This window comes from Bactrocera latifrons, unplaced genomic scaffold (assembly GCF_001853355.1).
Source record: "Bactrocera latifrons isolate USDA-ARS-PBARC rearing strain unplaced genomic scaffold, ASM185335v1 scaffold_80, whole genome shotgun sequence".
NCBI lineage: Eukaryota > Metazoa > Arthropoda > Insecta > Diptera > Tephritidae > Bactrocera > Bactrocera latifrons.
The window spans coordinates 1,221,619-1,246,093 of NW_017537490.1; the positions used below are offsets into that span (position 1 = coordinate 1,221,619).

Here is a 24,475-nt window from a genome sequence, read left to right on the forward strand (position 1 = left end):
TACCCCTTCGTCCCGTTTGTGAATATGGTCGCTGTGGATTTAATGTGGGAGAGTGTTAAATTCCGTGCAGCGAGGAAATGAGAAACGTCGGAGAGATAGCCGTTTTCTCTTGAAGAAGGGGATCATCAGCTCTTAACTAAGGTTGACGGGATTCCGCTTTCTGTAAAAATGCGTTGAGGTATMGTCATTTTCGGGCTCGCATTATGTCGGGTGTCGGTCATGGCTGGGTCGATAAGTCTTTGCCAATCGTTTCTGCATTGTGCACGACGTCGCCAGTTAGTGATTTGAAATTTCCCCAGATCATCTTCCACTTCATCCTTTTTTCTAAGTTTGCGTCGTCCTTGTCAACGTCGGCCGTGAGGGACAYCACATTGTAAATGTCCATATCGCCAATGAGTTCATCATTCCATTGAATCCGGTACTCCCCTTCGCCATGGGTAGTGGGCAAAAAATCCTTCGAAAAACTGCTCATCGCTATTTGTCATTGTCCATTCTTCCAGACCATACAGAAATATGTATATTATAAGTATGTGTGACTTATAACGCATTAATTTTTTTTGCGAAAAACGGCTCTACTTTTCAATTACCTGCTGAGCCCCCGGTCCTGGCCAGTACAAGTGTATATAACATAATCTCCCTCTTCCTTTAGCTGCTGTTTTTAAGGTATCCGATCCAAACGGGGTTAGATGCAAAAAATATCAGCCCTTATCTGTATAAAATCCGTATCAATTCCGGTATCGTAGAACTTTTGTGATTATAACTCTCTGACTCCGGTTGCTACAAGATTTTTTCAAGCGATTTGRAAATGTTTAAATGGCAAAATGCCGCATAATATCAAAAGGGCGTGAAATAGGCGGGAAATGATTTAAGAATAAGAAATATAAAATCTGTTTAAAAATGAATTTTTCACCTTCGTTTTCTGGGGCGTTCCACTAGCCCACTACCTAATATTTTAGACGTTCGACGCACTCGTGTCATTTGTATTTTGTATTATATATTTCTAATTATTATTTCTTTCCTATTACTTCATATACTTTAGATACCCGAGGATGCGCCTGTTGGCACTTTAGTTCACACTCTCATCGCACTCGATCCAGATGTGCCCACCTACAGCGCTCTGGAATTCGCAGGCACAGATGTTGTCGCCATCGATAAGGACGGCAAAGAGGTGCCAAATAGTGAACAGTTCAAAGAATACTTTACCATAAATCGCAAGGGTCAGGTGATCGTGAATAAGGCGCTGGATCGCGATCTCTTTGCGGTAATGCAATGAATAAATATTAGAGAATTTTTATGATAATATGCCTTAATTTTTTATTTCATTCAGGTCATAAGAATTAGCGTACTTGTTACGGACAGCACGGCGCCCACTGTGCAACAAGGACGTGGTTTGCTCAACATACAAATCACCGATGTCAACAAAACACCACCGGTAAGTCAAATTACCGGAATTCGGAGTCGTAATAGTTTATCACGTTTTGATTTTTAATTTTTGCACTTTTTTAATCTTTCATACGCGTGCCATTTTAAATGAAACTTTCTTTTTTCAAAAACAATTCCTTTTCATCTGCTGCTATGTCCGAATCGGTTTCTTCTATATGATACATAAGACTTTGATGTAGATCCGTGTACATGTTACTAGAAAGAATTGTTGTTGTAATATAAACATTCATATATAAAAGCATGTATGTTGCTGATAACTTACAGCGCCGCTATGCCAACGGTTATTTGTATTATATTTTTCGCCACGAATATACTGAATAGCGGTATTTTGCATGGCAAGCAGTAGCGCACCGTTACACCACCGATTATTACCTCTAAAGTGGTGAATATTATATTCTCCACGAATTGCGCGTAAATTGATGGAACTAAAAGATCGCCAAAATCCTCCGCTAAAATGGGAAATCTATGCAATGAAATATATGACATTTGACAGTTATAGGAATGTATGCAAACATTATAGGATTATATGCAAAGAAGTATGTATCATTAAAGGTTATGGAACAATTGTTATAGAATGCTTTCTTTCTTTGAAGAAATTTGGTACAAAATTTAAAAAAAAAAAGATCGGTTATTTATAGCACTTCCTGGATCTATCGCATAAATAGCCAGCTTATATAAACGAATCTGAGTGTTTTGTGGAATTTTCGCATAATATCTGTGTTTCTGTATAAGAAAATCGGTTTCTGCAACACAAATTTACCAAGAAACAGGGTCTAATATCGCAGTCGCAAAATGACTCATGATTATTAGATACTGAGCGATTACTTGTGGACCTAAGAATACCTCGATGAGGCAGTAAATAGAAATACTATATTCCACACTATTTGCTGAATACATTTTTTTCCTCTAAGAAGCTGTTCATTTATCGGAGCAGATATCGGACCACTATTGCATATAGCTGTCATATAAACTGAACTTTCCAAACAAGTTCTATGGAAAACTTTTTAATTTCACTAGTCATCTGAGTTAAATTTAGCATGGCTCATTATCCCCGGCTACGCTATAAACTCCGAACATTTCGATCAAATCGGACTACTATAGCATATAGCTGTCATATTTTTTTTATCTGAGAAGATATCTTCACAAATTTTGACATGGCTTATTCTCTAAGGCTATGCTATAATCTCTGAACAAATTGTTCAGATCGGTCCACTAAAACCTATAGCTGCCATACAAACTGAACTATCAAAATCCATGTTCTTCTATCAATTATTTATTTGTGAAGGATGTTAGCTTCATTTCAGCCGAAGTTAATGCTTTTCTGTGTTAATTGGAATTTCATAGACACGTATACTCACAACGCTATAATGTTGGCCGCAAGCCCCACATAACCAAAAATAAATTTCGCTAAAATGATCAGTGATACAAATATGATGTGCAAATGCAATAATAAAGTATTGCAACAGGAATTTTCAAGCGCTTTATTAATCTGCAAACAAAAATATTAAAAAAAAAAAAAACATTATCATAATAAACTTTCGGCAAACTTCACTCACAGTGCGCAGATCCAAGCCAAGTTTACGTGGACTTAATGTGGCCGCTTTATACAATATAGTGAAAACGTTGACAAATAAGATTTTGAATTTTCCATATGGTATATCTGATGCTTCAATTGCCGGTATAATAACGGAGTTCATGCTTTGAACAGAATTTCTTTGAAATTGAAATAAAATAATAATAATTTTGTAATAGAATTTCTATTTTATTTTGGTTCCTTTTTCACTTTGACACAAGCACAAATCTACAGTGTTGTGTTGCGTGCATTTACTATAAAACATTTGTAAAATAAACTTTGATTTGTAATTAAATTTAAATTTAAATTTCCAGAAATTCAATCCACCATGGACTGCCGAAAACCCTGTAATCAAGCTACAAATGATCGAGGAGCAACCAATCGGCTCAGTTTTGACAATACTACAAGCTTATGACGATGACTCCACTATTGGTGAATATAACATAACACCAAATGCATATTTCACCATCAACAAGACGAGCGGTGTGATCACCTCAACAGCGCGCATTGACTATGAAACACTGAAAGAGGTGAAATTCATTGCCACAGTGAGCGATACCGGTGTACCGTCACTCACATCGACCGCTGAAGTCACCGTCGATATCATCAATTTGAACGACAACGAGCCACACTTTAGCCAAACTGAGTATCATTTCAATGTGACGGAGAATTCACCGCGCGGCACAGTTGCCGGCAAAGTGGAGGCCTTCGATGCTGATATTGGCACCTTCGGCGAAATAACTTATACGCTAATTGGCGAGTATAATAAATATTTCAGCATTGATGCATACACCGGCAGCATAATGGTGGCCGACGCAACGATACTCGATCGTGAGAAGATTAGCGAAATCACCTTGACGGCGGTGGCGCAGGACAAAGCGCCGACTACGGTGCAGAAATCGGCAACAGCGGCGGTAAAGACATACATTATATAATATTTATAAATATTTTCTGCATTTATGTAATGCATTTTTGTTGCTACGTTCATTGCAGATTCATATCAACGTGCTGGATGTCAATGATAATGCACCGATTTTCACACAAACTCAATACACCACAACGCTGGCTGAGAATGCCGCCGTTAGTCCGCCGGCTGCATTGCTGCAAGTGAAGGCGCTCGATGCGGATGAGGGTATATTCGGCGATGTGCGTTATTTCATTACCGATGGCAATGAGCAGGGACTCTTCCGGCTGGACGCGCAAACCGGCATTATCTATCCAGCGCAAAGCTTGAGTGGCAAGAAGGGTGTGTATGCATTGGAGGTTGTCGCACGTGATACACAGGGCTCGGGCACAATGGAGAGTCGCACGCGAGTGCTGATCACAGTAATGGGTGTGAATCATTATCGGCCGGTATTCGTGATACCAGCGCTGTCGAATGCCACCATCGAGATACCCGGTGTAAGTGTAGATTTTTCATTTTAATATATGTATGGCGCTATATTACATACTCTTCCGCCTCTTGTTTGTTTTTAGGATATTGTACAACAAGATTATCTGCTGATAACCGTTAAGGCTACCGACAATGACACCGATGAGAATGGCGTGCTCTCCTATCATTTACAAGTGAACAATGAGAATGTGCAGGAGACCGATGAGTTCCGCATCGATGCAGCAACCGGTGAATTGCGCACGAAGCGCGAGTTGAATCGCAAGGAGCGCGCAAAGTGCGTAAATAMGTGTTTTAAATCACCTCTTGGTTCTTCTATTAAATATTATCTTAATTTTTATTCCAATTTTTACACTCAGCTATGACATCATTTTGGTGGCTCGTGATGCTGGCAATCCCACACCATTTGAAACATTACGCTTCCTTAGCATTAGTATTGTTGACGCCAATGAAAATCGTCCYGAATTTCCGGATGCTGCAAATCCTTATAAAATCTCGATCAAGGAGAATAGTGGCCGCGATGTCAAGATTGGACGCATACAGGCTACGGCGCGTAGCAAACACAATAGGGATGTCTATTACTATTTGTTGTTGGGCAATGAAGATAATGCTTTTGTTGTGGATAAAGCAACTGGCGATATTTACACGAACAAGAGTTTGGACAGGTGAGTCACAACTTGTTTACTCTTGCAACATCACCGAAAGGTTGTTTGTAACACATAAAACTAATCAAGATAGATATCGTTATATTTATACATGTAAATAATCAAGATGACGATTCGTGTCGAATACCGAGTAATTGTCTGTCCAACCGTCTGATAATCCGTGCAGGCTGCGAAAGATGGAGGACTAATGAAAACTCCGGAAATCTATTCGTCTTGCCACCCTGAACAGTTCGATATGTTATATTTCTATTAGTTTTAGGTGTCACAACAACCGTTAGGTCAATTTGTTTTGTGTATATGTATTTTCATATTTACATTAATCCCAATTTGTTTTGAATTTTCAGAGAGGATACCGATTTCTACACACTTTACATACTTGCAAGTATCAAGTCAGACTTACATATATCGGAAGAGGAGCGCGCTTCATTTTCAATAAAAAGCCTTGAACGTGACAATACGGTGGCGAAAGTGTGGATAACGGTACTCGATGAAAATGACAACGCGCCAATATTCGAAAAAGAGGTAATTATAAACAATTTAAATTAATAATCACTTGAACAAGTGCTAAAATCTGACGATTGCAGGTCTACTATGCCGGCGTCAACGCCAAGGCGGCCGTTAACAGTGTCATAACCGTTGTAAATGCTACCGATGCGGATGAAGGCAARAAYGCCAAAATCGAGTATATGATTGTTGCTTCGAATCTTTACAAATTTGGCGCCACCAAGGCAACAGGTTCCATAGTGCCAAGTCCATTCTGTAAGTACAGTGATTATTATTCAATTTTAATCATGAAGTTTTAGAGGTTACATTTCCTTTAGAAAAAATATTGATTTTTGCGTTTATTTCACTTGTATTATATATCTTTGTGTACGCAGCAATTTCCGCCGATGGCCGCATCACTACCGCCGCTTTCATGGCTGAATACAATCAAGATCGCTTTGAGCTGGAAGTRATTGCCAAAGAATTGGAGCAACCACAGCAAAGCACACGTACCAAAGTCTATGTATGGGTATTTGACTCCACGCAATTAGTGCGTGTGATACTCTCACGTCCGCCCGAGGAGGTGCATCAAGAGCAGGAGGAAATCATCGCTGAATTGCGCAATGCAACKCAACATCGCATCATTGTCGATGAGATACGCTATCACGTGGATGCCATGGGCCGCATACGCATGGATTGGTGTGATTTATTTTTCCATGCTGTCGAGCCGCATACGCAACAAATCGCCGCTGTCGATGAAATATTAAAAGTTATCGATGCGAATTATGATTACCTGCGGGTGAGTGGGGGTGATGCCTTGATGTTTTCTGTATGGTAAAATATATTTTTTGTTTCGTACACTATTTTTGCCTTTAGGACTATTATGCYGGTTTTGCTATTGAGAATGTTGTGCCCGCTTATATCACTATCGTGCAAGATGAATTTGATTTGGCGGTGGCTGGTTTGGTGGCTTTGGTCATTGTGCTCTTTGTGGGCGTCATCAGTTTTGTTGTGCTGTGTTGTTGTCTCAAGCATTGGTGAGGCAGTTGTWTAATATTTTATTATTTATACGAAAGGTTTTATATTTATTTTTTCTTTAGGAACCTTTCCGTGCCCGTAGAAAATCGCCGCAAAGAGGCTTTAATTAAGAAACAAATAATAGAGGACTTGAMTACCACAGAGAATCCTTTGTGGATAGAACAGTAAGCGTATTGAGAAACTTTCTTTAAGAATAAAAATTTAATCATGATTTTTTTTAACTTTTATTTGCAGAAAACTCAAACTCTACGAGGAGCAAGAGTTGACGATGCAGGTCTTCTCTGAACCCGACCATATTTCGAACTCGGATTCACCAGTAAGTGTTGTTTAGCATTCGATGATTGATGTTGTTGTTGTTGTTGTTGTTTAAGAAATATGAAACAAACATGACATATCACGCGTGAGTTGTGTAAAGCTGTAATGTAATTWTTTGTTCAATATTGTCTGGCATTTCATCATGGTAAGTCTTTCCAGCCTGAACAAATCGTTCAACTTAAGTAATACAAAAATGATGCCGGTGAGAACGTAACCGTCAATTGCAATGTTATTGCACCTTCGGACTCCGGCCCAGAACACGCTCAGGATTATAACCCTTAGTCAGCAGAATTCTCTTTCTGTTCTTCGATAGAAATAAAGGAAGGCAAGATAAAATATTTTTCACATGTCAGCATTTTGATTTGTYGGTGTTTTGATTTGTCGGTATTTTGATTTAGCTGCATATTTAAATTTTGTCGGTATTTTGAACTTCGGTATTTTAAGTGTATCCCATTAAGAGAACATTTTGTTGAGAAGATAATTTTACGTTTTTGGCTGGTCGATTGGTCACTAAGATCGTGTGATATTACACGGTAAGACTTTTTTCTGYGGGAATATGTAAAGTCTAAWGTCTATGCGTACAATCCCACTTTGATTCAGGCCTTGGAGCAAAACATCAYGCGTGTCATTTGCCATTGACCAGTCTTAATGCTCGAACAAATTATCGAAAATTGAGCTGAACGGATGGACCATCTGAGATATAGSCGCGACCAATATTTGAAAGAGATAATCTTCTAAAAATAAATGCCAAAGAATATTCTTTCGAATGATGATAAACATTTCCCGATAAAAGTATTCAAAAAAGTAGAGAATCTCGAAATGGTGCACCCTATCTAGTTTTAGCTTTCTTTACTCTGCCTTTAATTCAATTCTAATATTTATTTAACGGAAGTATTTCGTAYATTCTTTCAGGCTCAGCTGGAGCACCATGTGCCACATCATAGTGTTGTTGACAACACCTATGCCACAATACAGCCACGTAACGGTAATCACAGCAATCACGGCTTGAACAGCACAAGTGTGCATAATGCTGACAATGTACTTGGTGTCAATATGAGCAATAGCAATGCGCTGGGACGTGTTCACGATGCACATATTAATGAATTTGCCGATTATGCGACGTTGCGCAACAATCGAGCGCCATCGGTGAGTTGCAATTTAACTASCATTAGTTGTGGTTATGTTTAAGCATGTTAGAAGACCTTAAATTTCAACAAGTTTTATGATCAAAAAAAGTTTTCACCCAACGGCTGTTTTTGTCACACTTGGCACTTGCCTTATTGGCCTTTAATCTCSTGATTTTTACATTCCCTCTAATCACCAAATTTCTTATATTTGCAGATGTATGAATTCACTGGGTCCACTTTCCAAGCGCCCATACGTGAGGGAGACGATGCTGTGGCCGAGCTCATTTAAAATTCAACCCATGCCATGTGTAGAAGAACTGTGTATATGTAGATCGTGTAAACGCTGGCATTTACAGTTAAAATAATTACTTTTAAGTTATTTTGTAAATTACCAATTGGCATACAATATTGCTACCGAACAACTTGACACATTACGAGCAAGATATTGCACATTCAAGCAAAATATGAATAGAAAAATAATTTTTGCAAGCAAAAATACTAACTAACTAAAAGAAAAACATTAACAAAAACACTGGTGATGGCCCCGGGTATGTCAAAAATGTGGTAGTATGGTAGTTATATAAGAGAGTTCGAAAATATATACTAATTAGTAATTATTTACACATACTTTAAATCATAACATTCACTTTTATTTAAAAAGTAGTAGGAAAGTATGTATTATGTAAATGTATGTATGTAAGTAACATAAAAAATACTCAAGTCAGCTCAGTTGCTCAAAAATACAGCATTGACTACATACTGAGCAAACATTTATTAGCTAAGTGAAGAATTCGAATATGCAAATGAACAAATGAGCTAAAAAATAAATAAAAATAATAAAATTAATATTATAAAAGCTACAAAAGTATATAAAAATGAGACAATAAGCGAAAAGTAGATATTGCAACGAAAGAACTAAACTAAACAATTATAATGTATACACATACATATATAAATACCTGAATAATTTTTTTGTTTAAAAATTTTTTAATTTTACTTTAAATAAACATTTTTTGTTTAGTTTAATATATACATACATATGTATATATAATATTTTTTTTAATTTTTACATAGCTTATTTTTTTTTTTTTTCTTATCTGTATTGAGTAACAAATATGGAAAAAATTTTTTTGTTATTTTAGTGTATTCTCTATGAATTTTTATACATAAACGTATAAACTTCTTATATACGAAACTACTACTACTAATGTAGTGTAATTAGTTAGAATAATTTGTTTTAGTTAACTCAATAAATTACTTTTGTGCTAAGTAAAATTCAAATAATGCTAAAAATTATATTACACTATGTAAAAAAACAAAAGTGAACACAAAAATATAATTTTAAAACTATAAACGAAATTTAATTATTTTTATTCAAAAATTTAACTTTCAACGAAGAAAAATTTAATTTAATATCAATTTGGTTTCATTAGTTTGATTATTTTTCAGCTTCACTTTTTTTTTTGTAATTATTGTATTACAATTATAACTAATCGGGTTTAACCCCAAAATATTTGGCAGCTTATACTAATAAATTATAAATTATATTTTTTTTTTAACTAAAAAACAATTTTCCTAATTTTTAATACAAAACAAATAAAAGAATAATTTTAAATACTACTTTGCCAAACAGTAGATACTAAATATGTGTAAAAACAGTATTGTGCTGACAGAAAAGTATTTTTATAGCAACTTTTATTTTGTTCTTAAAAATAGATTTATTTAATTATCCCTATTAAAATTCATAATTACTATCTTTTTTTTTTTTTTTTGAATCTAGCATAATTTTAATTTAAATATGCGCCGTTCTTGCTCAATGTAACTTCTCTTCAAGAGTATTGTCAAACACACAAACGTACATCAATAAAAAGTATACATACATATATACATAAGTATATCCATTATTTATTTAGTATATTTAGGCTTACTAACAAATAAATGTTACTTGTATTGAAATACTTATACATGTAAACAAGAAATAAAAAGAAAATCAAATTATATGACTATGTATGTATGTAATTTAAAGACTAAAGCAAATTATGAAATAAWAAATATGCGTGAAATTATTAAACATAAAGTATCACTTTGTATAAGTTGCTGCGGTAAATATGAAAATAAATCGAATGTATTTATTTAAAGAATGATCAACGGTGTTTATATATTTTTGCTAATATTGAATTGCAATATTTGTATATTTCCATTTACAGATGTATAGAATTCTTCTACAACGGTATGATTTTAGATAACTTTTTATTTTGTTTTCATATTCCATCCCAAGTGCAGAAAAGTCGCTATGCACTTGGTACGTCAATGGTCTGCGTGAGCGCCCATGCATCCGTTGCCAACCCTTGCATATCGAATGATAGGCACCCTTTCGAAGGTTAAGTGAAGTAGCTCCGAATACGCGAGGACTCTCTGTATGTGACCTCCAAACACTTTATCTTTTCCTCGTTCACCACAAGAAGAACCTATTTCGCTTCTTTTTCCAAGCTGGAAAAAGCTGAGCTGACGGATYTGTTGTTAAGGCCTGATATGTCAAATTCATTTGTATTAATATCTTAAGTTAAAGAATTAAGTAAAATTTTGATATTATTATTTATAAAATATTTCGAATTTTTAATTTTAACGTATGAATAACAATATGTTATTGATAACTATCGATACATGAGAAAGATATCGATCCACTGAACACTTAAACCAAACACAAAACACTCTTACTTAAGTAACCGTAGAACCGCTAACAGGTCAATAATAGTTTTCATTCTAGAATTTAGCWATAAAAATTCAATATTTATGAAATAACGATATATAAATTAATAATTATGCAAGCGTATCGSTAATATTCCAATCTAGAATTTTTACTGCAAATTTTGCTTTGTCAAATGCAACCTTGTGTTGTTGTTAGCTTCTGACAACAACAATCTATTACAATTTCAGCTGTAAACAGCCGGCTGTCAACATCAACACAAGTTCGWCTCCTATTGCAAAAATAAWTTACCTTATTTCGGTTTTGTTTATTTTCATATAAAATAAGAAATAAAAAATGAAGCAAAAACGTAAGCATTCAGAAATGTTGGACGCAAATAGCAAGCAAAATCCACATACCGTGACAGTGTCACAAATAAGCGCCGATATTATATGGCAGGTATGTTTTGATGCAACAATTATTTTAAACGTTTACAAACCTTATGTGCATATTTTATAGCTAGCGTCACAATACTGGTCCCCCGAGACGCCAGCAGACGAACTCTTGCCATACAATGGCAATATTATCGAAGATATATATAGTCGTGAAATTTTGGATCACAAATCGGCGACGCGTCGCATTATGATGCTGGAATTCAGTCAGTACTTGGAAAAATATTTGTGGCCTAATTATAAACGTGAAACAGCCACGCATGCTCATCTAATGTCCATTGTGGCTATGGTYAATGAAAAGTTTCGCGAACGAGTAGAAGTTTGGCCACTATTCGAAGCTGTACCGGAAGAGTTTCCCGCTTTCTTTAGACACGTGCTGGAAACATGCTTACCAACGGATGATAGTAGAGGCAGACACGCGACAATGCGTGAAAAAACTGCATTACTTATATTTCTCAATCACTGTTTTAATAGCATGGAAATCGAGTTGTGTCGCGAGCAGGCAAAACGTTTAGTTTCGCTGTCAATGTGGAGTTGTCTGCAGCCAAGTAAGTACAAATATAATTGGTTTCTATTGTAGCAAAAACTAATATTTTGTATTTTTGACATTCTGTGAAGAGCGTTTAGAGCAAGAGCTGCGTGAAGTGCCGGAATGGCGTAAATTTTGGCGTCGTTTGCAAAAGAAAGAAAAGGGCAATGCAAAACCGGAAGTTGAATGGGAAAGACATTTTTTGCAGGCAAGTTTTGACTGAAAATTTGTATTTTGCAACATTTTGTTAAACAACATTAATTTTGCAGAATTTAATCATACAATTTTTRCGTATATTGGACACCATACCGTTAGAGGATGATGTTCAACCAAATGTTGTTGCATATTGTGAACGTTTTTTAGAATTTATTATCGATTTGGAAGCACTACTACCTACACGGCGCTTCTTTAATACGGTATTGGATGATACCCACCTGTTGGTGCGCGCACAAATCTGTAATTTAGTGCAACGCGAAGAGGGAAAGCTGTTCGGTCAGGTAAGTCATAAGTGCATTTCTAATTAGTGAAATTTTTCTAAAGAGGATATTGTTAGTCACAGTTGTCACAGTTATCTAGTCCCCATTAGGATGGGAAGGTTTAGATAAGCTGTAATCGAAGTCTTCCAACGGTAGCCYCCGTTAGAAACTGCTTTGGGAGGAGTTAATTTAAACAACGAACAAAATCATATTTAAAAATCGTATTTTTAATAATGAAATTAGATTGCTAACTACTTCTTCTTCTTCTTGATTGGCAATAGATACCGCTTACGCGATTATATCCGAGTTAACAACAGCGCGCCAGTCGTTTCTTCTTTTCGCTACGTGGCGCCAATTAGATATTCCAAGTGAAGCCAGGTCCTTCTCCACTTGGTCCTTCCAACGGAGTGGAGGTCTTCCTCTTCCTCTGCTTCCCCCGGCGGGTACTGCGTCGAATACTTTCAGAGCTGGAGTGCTTTCGTCCATCCGGACAACATGACCTAGCCAGCGTAGCCGCTGTCTTTTAATTCGCTGAACTATGTCAATGTCGTCGTTGCTAACTACCTCATCACAATAATAGTGAGAGGTAATCATACTGCTGATTTCCCTTGTTCACTATTGTTGTTTTTGCTTGTGTAATAGTAGAAACAAATTTCTTAGAGTTTTCAGTAGTTGTTGTTGTAGTAGTAAAAACATTCCTGAAGTAATATGGAGCAATGCTGTCGATTTGATAGTCTTTGGACGGACAGGCGTGTATTTTCCCGTTACATAGATCCGAATGCCGTGGGGAGAGCGGATAGTTTTCAGCCGTGACCTATAGTGAAAACATGCTTACTTTTTCTTACCCATATTACTTAACCTCAAATTTTTAATTATAATAATAACAACAAAAATGTAAGCCGAATTATGGAGTCATGTGTAGAAGTTCCCCAAGTGAGGAAGGTTCTCTGATCGCCATTCACTTGTGCGCTGGGTTTGGGACCCACCACGTAGAAAACGCCTCCAATAAAAAACGAATATAATCGCCTAAGAGGTGTCGTTTCCCACGACAGTCGGGTCTACGAAAACCGACACGGACCCGAATTTTTATCCGGCCAAGGACTGTTAACTCGGCAGAATTCTGCCGTTACAACAACAACAACAGGTGTCTACGCCGGTAAAGAAGAAGAAGAAGACGAATTATTTGTCAATCCTTTTGCCGCCTTCAAACTGTTTAATTATGCAAGAAATATTCGGCAGTTAACTTGTTGCTTAATTTTATTAGTATTACTTAAATTACTTTAGTTTAAAGTCTTCACAAATAATTATAAAATTATTTTAATTTCGAGAAACACTAATAATTTCAATGCTTAAGTACACTTCTTAGGCGTTCAATGAGTTATCTGCATGAAGTTTCGAAATTCGAATATCGCGTACACTGTAATACAGTTATAAAAGTACTAAAAGTAATGAGAGTTCAGTTATAATTGGTATAGTGTTGTACAATTGTATTGATTTACTCCACATCTTACAACTAAGTATTTGATCAGACTCCAGAGTTTAACAGCAAAACACCAATACACACAAATTTCCAAGGCATTCCATTGAATCCATTTACACCGACGTGTGTCGGTACACAGTCACTGGCACAATTGGTATGCCATCGGGRAATATACACGTTGACTGCTGCGCCAACRTTGTTAGCGTTTGTTTGGGCGCGTGCTTAACGCGCGCCTCATCTCAGTAATCATTACAATTCATATAATGCATTTCATCGCCCCAATCATTGGCCGATGGCGGTTCATTATAGCAGCATGAYTTTTTCAACAGGAATGTAACGTGTTTTTGACGCAGTACACATATGTAGAGTAGCAGCGGCGCCTGCGCAGCATTGACTAGTATGTGCGCGTAGAGTAGGCCTTCGTACGGCATTAGCGAGAGCACAAAGAAGAGCCACGCAATCGACATGATTAGCAGCATCCACGAAAACATAATGAAACTGCAAAGAAAAATTTTTGTTATTTAATATATATTTGTACATCAAACGCATCATGCTTTCACTCACTTCGCACGCAGCTTGTGTTGTATGCGTCCATAGACATTTCTGCGATTGATCAACTTCAATGTGGTCACATAAAAGAATATATTGATTAGTATTATGCACGCGATGGGCGCAAAAAATATCCAAATGCCCAGCCAACCGATTGTCTGCTGATCGCCGATAACATATTGTTGCTTATACGAATCGGCGTCGAGAAAGAAATGCGCAAATACCGCCATAGCGGCCATCAACGCAGTCAGACCCCAAGCATATGCGGAATAATAGCAATATTTGCGTCCATCGGTGACGCGCAGGAAGACGTTGCGTGAACGGAACGTCTTCCAAATGTAATAACCGAAGCTATTAAGCCAAAAGAAGGCGCCCAGCAAGCTGATGTACAGTATAATATCTGTAAAAAAATAAAAATAATAAAAAATAGAAAAATAGTTTGTTGAAGTATGTTAGAAGTGCGTAAGCTTGTGTATTAGTTACCCGCCACAATGAAGCTGACGTGGTTCGAGAACTCCGTGAAGATGCGCACAAAGTCCGCCGCCTGCACCGTCATCATACACACCGCTATTGTCGTTATAATGTTGCCAACCAGATCACTGTTGTGTGTGAAAATGACAAATAATCAATGCATTTTTTGTTGCTTCTTTATATTTTACTTACCGCAATGTGGGCAGTATAAAGTAGATAATCGATATGAGCAATAAAAGTATCAAGGATATGCCATGCAATATGGGATTTATTACTTTACGCAGTAAAAATGTTGTATCCGACCATTTAATTTCGCGTTTCGCCAAACAAATGTTCGCATAGAGCACTTGTTTATGCTGACCCGTTGTAGAAATGGCCTAGAAATAAGTGAAAAGCGAGAAAATTTAGAATTAACAAAAGTATGTTTGTAAAATTCCTATATAATTAAATTTTAAACTAATCTAACCTAACATTTCAAGTTGTCATAGTTTCATTAGCATTGTAAACAATTCGTAATTTTCACAACCGTTTTACTTACCTTATCTATGCAATATTGCCCTGCCGCATAATCATGAAAGAGTGACTTCCGTTCATCATCCAAATCTGCATCGTAGTCTGTGTGCTCATAGAGCTCATCCTCTTCCTCATTAGAGTTGGTGTAGTGGCGTAATTTGCCATCGTCTAAAAGCACCAGCTGATCAGCGCTCTGCAGAAAACAAATATATACTTATATATATACATATATGCGTGTGCGAAAAAATATGTGGTCGTTGCCCCACTGTAACTCCACTCCAAACACTCAATTACTTAAGTATTCAATTTCATAACAATGAATGGCTAGCGCATAGCATACTACATATAGTATGTAAAGTGTTAGCGTATACTTACACCTTGATAATGATATATGGGCCATGACTGCATCGTGCCACAAGCCGGTATGCCAATAACAAACTTGAATTTCACCGGCACATTGTGTATACCCTGATAGTTGGTGAACATGGGTTGGAAGTACTCTGCAAGTGTAGAAGCATAAGATGGCATGTGATGAAAAACTACATATATTTTCAAGTGTGTGTGTATATATATCTATGTTTGTTTATTTTTTGCACCGTCAAATATTTTAAGCTGTTAAACACCTTTTTAGCGAAAATTGAAAAAAAAGCTATTGAATTCGCACACATCACGCCTGTTTTGCTAGCCAAGTTATTTTGCTGTCGCGCCACAGGCATTTATTTTTTCGACCAAAATGGCAGTAGCTAGACAGTTATGCAGTAATATCGCTAATGCCGATCGTGGAAATTGCATTTATAAACAGTGACATAGAAAATTCAGTAGAAGATTTACGATTTTATGCACTTTTGTTTATGTACAGTGCGTGCACTAAATAATCAGACAATTTTTGATATTAAAAAATGATTTTTATCCGATCTAAGTAATTTCTTCTGYGATTTTAGCGTTGTCTTTTGGACAATTATTCGTGCCAAATTTCCTGAAGATATCTCCATAATTAAAAAGGCTTTCTATACAATTACTTGATTTTGATCGTTCAGTTTGTATGGCATCTATATGCTATAGTGATCCGATTTGAAAAAAAGTTTCGTGGATTATAGCATTGCCTTGACCAATAATCTATAACAAATTTCACAAAGGTATCTTGTTAATTAGAAAAGTTTTCTATGCAAAGGCTTGATTCTGACCGTTCATTTTGTATGGCGGCTATATGCCTGTCTCTTATACACATCTAGATGTGTATAAGAGACAGCCTCTAACTCGTCTGCCAAATGAGGAAGCAAACAATTACGGTATACAATATTGAAAATGAGCACAATAAACGGTTCAATGTGCGTTCTCATGCAATGGCCGAAGTATGCGCATATAAACATGTGTACTACTGTAGCCAGGACCAGCATGCGGCCAAATAAGCTGTCTGTCTACRTTTCATCAATTAAATTCATTTTCTTATTCCTGTTTTTTGTTTTATTGCTTTTGTTTTACATTTACAGCGAATTGCAATTGAAGCCAAAAACGAACTGCCTGATGAGTTGATTAATGGCTGCTGCTTTATTGTTGTTGCTTTTTTAGTTCTATTTCATTTTATTGTGCAATTGCATTGCTACTCCTTGGTTGGTGGGCATGAGGCAACGTCTCAACTCATGCCATCTCTTCATCGCTCATAGCTTTTCTTATCACTTGTTGTTGTTGTTGTTGTTGTTGTTGTTGTTGTTGTTGTGATGATTGTTTATTTGCAATGTTATTAGCAGCACGAGAATTTCTATGCCGACACAAAGTAAAGCGATTATGAAGTGATATGTACATCTGGCGATCAGTGCCCACTGGCCAAACACACGCCGTTTCTTTGTTTGTGTCGCTTCTGAGTTTCTGTATATTTCTCTGTGTGTGTGTATTGCTGAAAACGTCTGTATTTTCTTTGTTTATCCGCAGACCATTCGATCTGTTGCAAGGCAATTAATGCATTTGCTTTCTGGCTGGTTGAGCGAAATTGCAAACGCTTTTGGCACTACAGATAATTATTTAGAATTTTAACGAGTTAACGGTAATAAGTTAACGATTATATTTAGTTAATAAGTTTGCTTTATGGTTAAGAGAAACTGTTCGAGTGCTAGTTATTTGATTTTCAAACAACATTTTTGCCTGTGTCATGCAAATGAAAGATTTCTATGTCTTTCAAGACGTTTCCAAATGCTTGATGATATTTTTGATAATATTTTAGTTGTCTAAAATATGCTCGGAATATTGCCTTGTTATAGGTCAGCATATTGCATTATAGAGGTAGAGCGACTAGACGAAATGGATATTCCGGAAGCTTTGAAAAGCTTTCACTAGTAAAAAAAAAGCTAGCGAGCTTTCATAAAAATAAATAATTTAAAATAACTAGATGATTTCCTTACTTCTCCCATTATTCCTGCTATAAAAATGTTCATTAAGTAGTGGAACGAATACTCCCGAAGCTTTGAAGAGCTTTCACAGACGATTTTCTTACTACGCTCGTTATTCTCGTTATAAAAAAAATAAGAAAAAAGAAAAGTTTGTGATCCTTCGCTAAATTTTATTTATGCGGCCGTTTTTAAACAGCTTTCGCCAAAATAAAACTTTTAACAAATCACTAGACGATTTTCTTACTTTCCTCGTTTTTCCGGTATAAAAATATTCATTAAGTATTGGAATGGATATTTCAGAAACTTTAAAAAGCTTTCACTTGTAAAAAAAAGCTGGCGAGCTTTCACAAAAATAAATAATTTAAAAGAACACTAGACGATTTCCTTATTATCTCGTTATTCCTGCTATAAAAATATTCATTAAGTACTGTAATGGATATTTTCCTGAAGCTTTGAAGAGCTTTCATCGACGGTTTTCTTACTTCGCTACTTATTCCCGCTATAAAAAACATTCATTAAGTACAGAAATGAATACTCCGAAAGCGTTGAAGCGCTTTCACAAGTAAAACGACTTATGTGCTTTTATTTGAATAAAACCTTTAACATATCACGGGATGGTTTTTTACTTTCCTCGTTGTTCCCGCTGCAAAAATATTTAATTAATTTAATATACTTTCCCGAAGCTTTGAAGAGCTTTCACAGACGTTTTTCTTACTTCTTACGTTTTTTTTCGCTATAAAAAACAGGTTGTAAGCTTTCGCTAAACCCTGCTTGTGCGTCCGTTTTTAATTAAAAATAAAACTTTTAACAAATCACTAAAGGAATTTCTTACTTTCTTCATTATTCCCGCTATAAAAATATTCAATTAGGTAATAGATTGGATTTCCCAGAAGCTGTATGTGCGTCCTTTATTGAAAAGCTTTCGCAAAACTATTCACTATCGGTAGACTGTTCTTGACGATTCTAAAAAAGCATTCACTTAAAAGAGGCTTATAAACTTCAATTGTGGTAAACAGCTTTTGRTTTTTATTCTATAAAGCTGCTACGTGGAAATTCGGAGAATCGATGATCCCATCTTTTGTAATCCTGTATCGCTCAAATAAACACCCTTTATGTGTGTTATAATTACACTTGCTAGTTTTGTTATAATTTGTTGTTGTTGTTGCATATTGTTACACATAATTGCTTTGCTGATACGAATATGCAAATTCCTCAGCATCAWTACGATGACTAATACCCGATTTTAAGCGCTTACATATATGGAAAAGCGAAATCCCCCTWGGGTGATCGCAGCTGTTGTGATTTAACTAACATATAGTATAAATTAGTATGTACTATGTATGTATGTATGTTTGTGGTAGAACTTATACTTTGACTGGAAATTAGTGCAAATTTAAAAGATTAAAGCTGCAACCACTTACGTTGGTGTTTGTTTACATTTGCGATAATTTAAGTGTTTATTTTGCACTTATCGTAATTTTCTATTGTTTTGATAAATAAAAAATAAATATAAGAAAACTAAAATATTTTCTAAAGACATTGATAAATTATCATCTATACAGACGTGAACTACATATGTATGTACATATGTATATGTAGTTCCTAATCCATTTCCAAAGTGCATTCCGTTTTGAAAAGTTTATTTTATGAATTTTTAATTTCATTTCTTTATTTTTTTCAAGATAGACGCACACATTCTATAGTTGTTTAAACATCAATTCATCTAACTTCCTCCTTTAAGCTACAAAAAAGTCAAATCATTTCATTAAAATCAAATTTCGTTTCACTAGAATTTAAATTAAGTGAGTAGTGCTCAGCTGATATTTACTGTTATGCTTCACAAAAGAGAAATTAGTATTCACTCATATTATATGAGTCAGTAATTCAAAAGACCGAAGCAGATTGAATTTGATTATTAATATTTTTTTTTGATATGCCATGGACATTAGGGTGGTGCATAAATATTGAAAATAAGCTTTTACATTCGTATTTGTAAATATTAATCCCTATAGTTTGTATATAGTAGTAGATGGTGGATATCATTGTCGAAGTTATCAAGAATACATTGGGACAAAAAGCAACCGGAAATTGTAATTACATTCCCCGGATAAATGATAAAAATTTACTTTGCTAAGTTGGTAAGACTGCCCTTAATTACTATACCAAATATGAGCGTGATATGTTAACCGGTTTGTTTACAGCAGCTGCTTAAGTCGTTACACCTCAGCAGTGCGTTGCAATTTTTACAATGGATGAAAACATCGAATAAAAAATTTCTTAAATTTTGTCTTTTTTTTAACCAAATTTCGTGTGCGAAATCGYTGCTGGAAAAGTCTTGTTGGAAAAGTCTTACAGTGATTCCGTTTTTATCAAAAACAAAAGYCTACAAGACGGTCGAAAGTTTGTTGAAGACATGCTGTTCTGGACGACTTTCGATCTCTTCAGCGGCGGAAAATATTAAAAAAGTGAGGGTAATGGTGGTTGAAAATTGTCTGTCAAGTGTTAGAGAGATGACAAGAGAGCTCGACAGTCAGTAAGGAGCTCTGTTTSACCGTATTGAGGCGTTTGCGTGCGAACATCTGTCGAAAACGGCAGGAATTGTGGAAGAACAATGGATTTCCCACGATGATAATGAACCATCGCATCGCGCCACGATTATGACCGAGTTTAAGGGGGGAGCCTGGTTTAGAGGCTTCAAAAAATCGGTTTTTTTATAAGGATTTTTTTGGGAAGGAAAGAAATAAGTGATTAAAGGAAAATTTCTAGGGTTTATAGTTATATATTTAAACATCATTCACAAATTTTTTGGATACGAAATCTTTAATATTCCGCCTTTGGGAATCGACTGCATCTCGCATGTGCATTTGTCGGACGGCAGGCAACCAAAAATTCAAAGAGATTCATATTTTTTAATAATTTATCTCCTACTTAAACAAAAAAAAAATCCAAAAAAAAAAGGTAAAGTTTTAGAAATTTTTTTAAAATTTAAAAAAAGTGGCTTTTGACCAAAAACATATTTACTTTATGTTGTTTGAAAATATGTTCAAACTTCACTTTTCTTAGTTTTTTTTTTTAGTTTAAATAGAAGATAATTTTTTGCCAAAGGTAATAAACTTTGCCCCAATTCCATACTACGTTTAGTTTCTATCCTGTCCGCCAATCGTATAAATGAAAAACCGAGAAATCGCGCGTCAAAGTTTTCGCTTTCTGCCACGTCGCTCATATATCTGCTAGACGCTCGGTAACTATTCTCCTTCTAGCTTCGAAAATATTTCAAATTTCCATCGAAAACTTTGCGGTCATATTCTTAGATTGTTTTTAAAGAGATTTAAGCGAAGAAAAAATTAGATTTTTGAAACTTCTAAATCAGGCTCTCCCCTTAAATGCAAATGGCATTAATTACCAACGATCAACCACAGTATTCAACAGTTTTGGCTCCGTGTGATTTTTTCAWGTTCATTAAATTGMATTTGCYACTCCGTGGAACCCGTTTTGAGTCGATCGATCGAGAGATAAAAAGAGAGGCCAATCCCAAAAGGTGCTTATAAAAGGTGTTTCGAGGACTGGAAAAATCATTGGCATAAGTGGATTACATCTGGTGGGGATTACTTTGATCAGGAGGATTAATCTAATTATTATTTAAATAATCCATTTGAAGTATAATTTTTATCTGGTCCAATTGGCGTGCTGAAAAAGTTAAATTCAGTTATTAACTTAAGAACCAACCTAATGTGCTTAGTACATCTTTTGGTATGCAAAAATATTTTCAACGCTGTATTACAATGATTTGTTGCGCTCTGTTTACCTCAGAAACTTAATGGTGCGGATGGTGTTACACATTTCTTTAATTCTAATAAATTGCATTTCCCTCCATTTACGTGACCCGTTAAGAAATCAGACAGACATTTATACTTCTTTTATCCGTTGTGAGTAGCCGCGTAGCACGTTTTATTGCTAACCACTCGACTTTTTTGTTTGTTAGTGTTTTTTTTTTTTTTTTTTTGTTGGGGACATCAATAAAAAAGGATGATAAATAGCAGGTTAGAAGTCATTTACTGCCACACATACGCGCGCGCTTCGAAGGCACAACATAAAATTAACAAAACGGCGCCGCGTGACCGACCAGTGTCACCTCCTATACTTGTGTACATTTATTCTATTTTATCTTTGTGTGGTACCTAAAAATTGTCCTTTAGGGAAATCTATTGTTGTCGAACTAGTTGGCGCCCAAAGCAACGCGGTGCATTCGCTCTTCACTTAACCAAAGCTTGCGGTTGTAAGCAATTTCAATGCATAATTTAGACATCACGAAGACAAAGTTTAGCTTGCACCATACATTTTTAGGTCAGTTACTCTTCGTAAGTTGCCAACAAMACTAAGCTGATATATATTTTAGATTCTCTAAAGATTTTGTTGAGGCGAGACATTTTTATACACACACAAACACGATAATTGTAACTTAAAAAATACCTTCCAGGTGTCTTCTACATATGAATGTATGTAAGTGGCGTTGGTGTACATACTTATTAGAGCGGGTTGATTTACAGTTAGCCAAACACACAGAAAAATCGTGTACGCGGAAAATGTTCTACGAATCATTTTGAGCAACTTCGCCTAAGAGACTATGGATCTAAAACAGCTCTCGAGCCAGCGATTTTTTAATTTGAAGTTTTTTGGGGATTATAAAAATTTGTTGCTTAGTTTTTGAGATATCACAATGAAATTTAAATTAAATATGTAAGTGCGTCATTTGTCGAAATCGGTCAGATTGTAAAACTATAACATAATATCTTTCATAYAACCGATTATTCAGATTTTTTGAACTTCACGAAGTTGTTCAGTGTAAACCGTTGAACCTTTCCCGGATACGCGATTTTATAGAAAAAAAACTCGACCCGCTCTAATACACACAGTTTCAGTTGCAGCTGCATTTTTAGACTAGTCGCCTACTCAGTTTGAGTTAGATTCTCATATCTCGTTTACTGCAGTGTAAGTTTATTCTAATAGTCGAGCAAAAAAATATATTTAAGTATGATATGTGGCAACACCCTATCTATTCAACGTATGCGGTTTTTCCTCTTCCTACATAATGTATCTTCTAACTCAGAAATACTGAAAATGAATCGAACTAGCCACTTTTGACTTCTGAACTTTGGCGCCTTTTAAGCTAACTGTTGTTTAAATAGAGAGTTTTAGGAGTTTCTTCACTCATCCATGTAACTTTCGTACAGAATTATGACTTTGACATATTTTATGAGGAAAATGGTTYAAATATGCCATATTTTTTAAAGAAAATCTAGAAGTGTCACAAATTAATTGATTTTTTTTTTTGTTGTTTTTCTTGTATGTTTCTACTTGCTTCATACATATAGATATCTATAGATTTCTTTTGATTAACTTTGAAATTTGATAGTGTTCATATTTTGTGGAAAATTAGAAGCATGACCATAAGCTTGGGGGCGTCCACACAAGCGTAGGCCGTGCACAGGAAAATCAATTGAATAAATTAAAGCATATTGGTTCGACATGTGTCATATATAGAATATATCTACCTGATATTCACCACAAAAAGAAATTCGAGGGCATTAGAAGAAGGTAGAAAAATAAATATAGAAAATCAGGATTGCTTGGTAAATGAAGCTTCACAAATTTCAAAAATGTAGAAGAAGTAAGCAAAAATTAAAGCTTACTTCAACTGTAAAAATATATGAAAGCAAGTAGCTTGCCACTATTCAACTAGAACAGAGAACACAAAAGTTTATCGGCGCTTCTTTTACTACCATATATATTTATATCCTGATCAGAGAATATTAAGTTTTTTGCGAAGTTTGTAACATGCAAAAGGATACGCAAGAAACCCTATAAAAATATACGAGTATGTATGTATGTATAATATTATAAATGATATGAACGATTTACCCTTGCCCGTCTGTATATACGCGAATTAGTCTCTCAATTTTGGAGATATCGATCTGAAATTTTGCACACGTCCCTTTGTCGCCAAGAAGCTGCTGATTTGTCRGAATCGCCGATATCGGATGACTATAGCATATAGCTGCCATATAAAATGTACGATCAAAATTAAGTCTTTATATAGAAAACATTTTTCTTTGACGAGGTATCATCACGAAATTTGGTACAACTTACTGGCTAAGGCTATAATCCTTGAAAGAATTTTTCAAATCGGACTATTATAACATATAGCTGTCATACAAACTAAACGTTCAAAATCAAGTTCGGATAAAGACAACTTTTTTATTTGATAAGACAGTGTTACAATTTCYGTATAAACTATTCAGATYGGTCCACTATAGYATATAGCTGAGATAAAAACTGATCGCTCAAAATSAAGTCTTTGTATGGAGARCTCATTCACGGCGAGTCCATTATTCTTCATTTGCCTCTAGGCTGAAAAGTCATATATCCCTTTGAGGAGAGCGACTTTAACTGTATATAAAATTACCAGGGGTTAGAGCAGAGAATTTTAAGAGGAGAGGCTCTTATCCAGTGAGTAGTAAGTACAAATCTCTCCGCTGTCCATCGATAGGTAGAAGGCTCAGTCGGAAGTTAATCTCGGTGCAAGAACTTTGAGCACAGCGAATGTCGAATAAATACATATACAKATATACAWATYCTACCATTACGGTACATAGGTAGTTCTCAAGCTCATAACTGAATCACATCACAATTTAAGCTGTCATATAAATAGAGTCTTGTTGTTAGGAAAGGATCGGTTTATTTTCAATTGTGAACCAACTTCTGGAGATTTGCGAACTACCTGTAATAGTTCACCAATTTGGCTATTATTAGAGCGGATCGAATGTTTTTTCTATAAAAACGTGGGAAATGTTCTACGGATCATTTGAACACTTTTTGTTCAACACAGTTTGAACACTGAAAC

General features: G+C 35.6%; 4 protein-coding genes across 6 annotated transcripts in view; 2 read left to right on the forward strand and 2 right to left on the reverse strand.

Moving 5' to 3' along the window:
* LOC108976865 (cadherin-87A) overlaps positions 1-8,519 on the forward strand; it is a 175,702-nt gene extending 167,183 nt beyond the window's left edge. For all 3 annotated transcript variants that reach the window (XM_018946243.1, XM_018946245.1, XM_018946244.1), the window contains exons 14-27: positions 1,040-1,261; positions 1,328-1,432; positions 3,331-3,930; positions 4,010-4,417; positions 4,493-4,683; positions 4,766-5,071; positions 5,416-5,593; positions 5,656-5,830; positions 5,950-6,353; positions 6,431-6,591; positions 6,655-6,756; positions 6,827-6,908; positions 7,820-8,053; positions 8,249-8,519. In XM_018946243.1, coding sequence (XP_018801788.1) covers positions 1,040-1,261; positions 1,328-1,432; positions 3,331-3,930; positions 4,010-4,417; positions 4,493-4,683; positions 4,766-5,071; positions 5,416-5,593; positions 5,656-5,830; positions 5,950-6,353; positions 6,431-6,591; positions 6,655-6,756; positions 6,827-6,908; positions 7,820-8,053; positions 8,249-8,323 — 3,243 coding nt within the window. In that variant the 3' untranslated portion in view covers positions 8,324-8,519. The remainder of the gene's footprint in view (positions 1-1,039; positions 1,262-1,327; positions 1,433-3,330; positions 3,931-4,009; positions 4,418-4,492; positions 4,684-4,765; positions 5,072-5,415; positions 5,594-5,655; positions 5,831-5,949; positions 6,354-6,430; positions 6,592-6,654; positions 6,757-6,826; positions 6,909-7,819; positions 8,054-8,248) is intronic.
* On the reverse strand, positions 1,427-3,169 carry LOC108976866. The gene is made up of 4 exons (XM_018946246.1): positions 3,000-3,169; positions 2,802-2,932; positions 1,706-1,906; positions 1,427-1,638 (listed from the first exon to the last, which is right to left on the reverse strand). Exons 1-4 carry the CDS (start codon positions 3,138-3,140, stop codon positions 1,527-1,529), a joined length of 585 nt encoding a protein of 194 aa, XP_018801791.1. The 5' UTR covers positions 3,141-3,169; the 3' UTR covers positions 1,427-1,526.
* A 2,474-nt stretch (positions 8,520-10,993) lies between the features above and the next one.
* LOC108976858 (intron-binding protein aquarius) overlaps positions 10,994-24,475 on the forward strand; it is a 31,027-nt gene continuing 17,545 nt past the window's right edge. Inside the window, exons 1-4 of the mRNA XM_018946235.1 lie at positions 10,994-11,179; positions 11,240-11,720; positions 11,791-11,909; positions 11,971-12,198. Of these exons, the coding sequence (XP_018801780.1) occupies positions 11,078-11,179; positions 11,240-11,720; positions 11,791-11,909; positions 11,971-12,198 (930 nt within the window). The 5' untranslated portion in view covers positions 10,994-11,077. The remainder of the gene's footprint in view (positions 11,180-11,239; positions 11,721-11,790; positions 11,910-11,970; positions 12,199-24,475) is intronic.
* Positions 13,863-24,475, reverse strand: part of LOC108976827 (probable G-protein coupled receptor Mth-like 5) — a gene marked incomplete in the record, with an annotated part of 13,654 nt that continues 3,041 nt past the window's right edge. The window contains 6 exon segments of the mRNA XM_018946191.1: positions 13,863-14,155; positions 14,222-14,606; positions 14,690-14,805; positions 14,870-15,054; positions 15,216-15,383; positions 15,566-15,690. Coding sequence (XP_018801736.1) covers positions 13,897-14,155; positions 14,222-14,606; positions 14,690-14,805; positions 14,870-15,054; positions 15,216-15,383; positions 15,566-15,690 — 1,238 coding nt within the window.

Coding starts and splice junctions, on each gene's coding strand:
- LOC108976866 (XM_018946246.1), bottom strand. CDS start 3,140: ATGAACTCCGTTATTATACCGGCAATTGAAGCATCAGATATACCATAT. Junction 2,933..2,999: donor TTGGCTTGGATCTGCGCACT/GTGAGTGAAGTT, acceptor TTTTGTTTGCAG/ATTAATAAAGCGCTTGAAAA. Junction 1,639..1,705: donor ACCGTTGGCATAGCGGCGCT/GTAAGTTATCAG, acceptor AATTCTTTCTAG/TAACATGTACACGGATCTAC.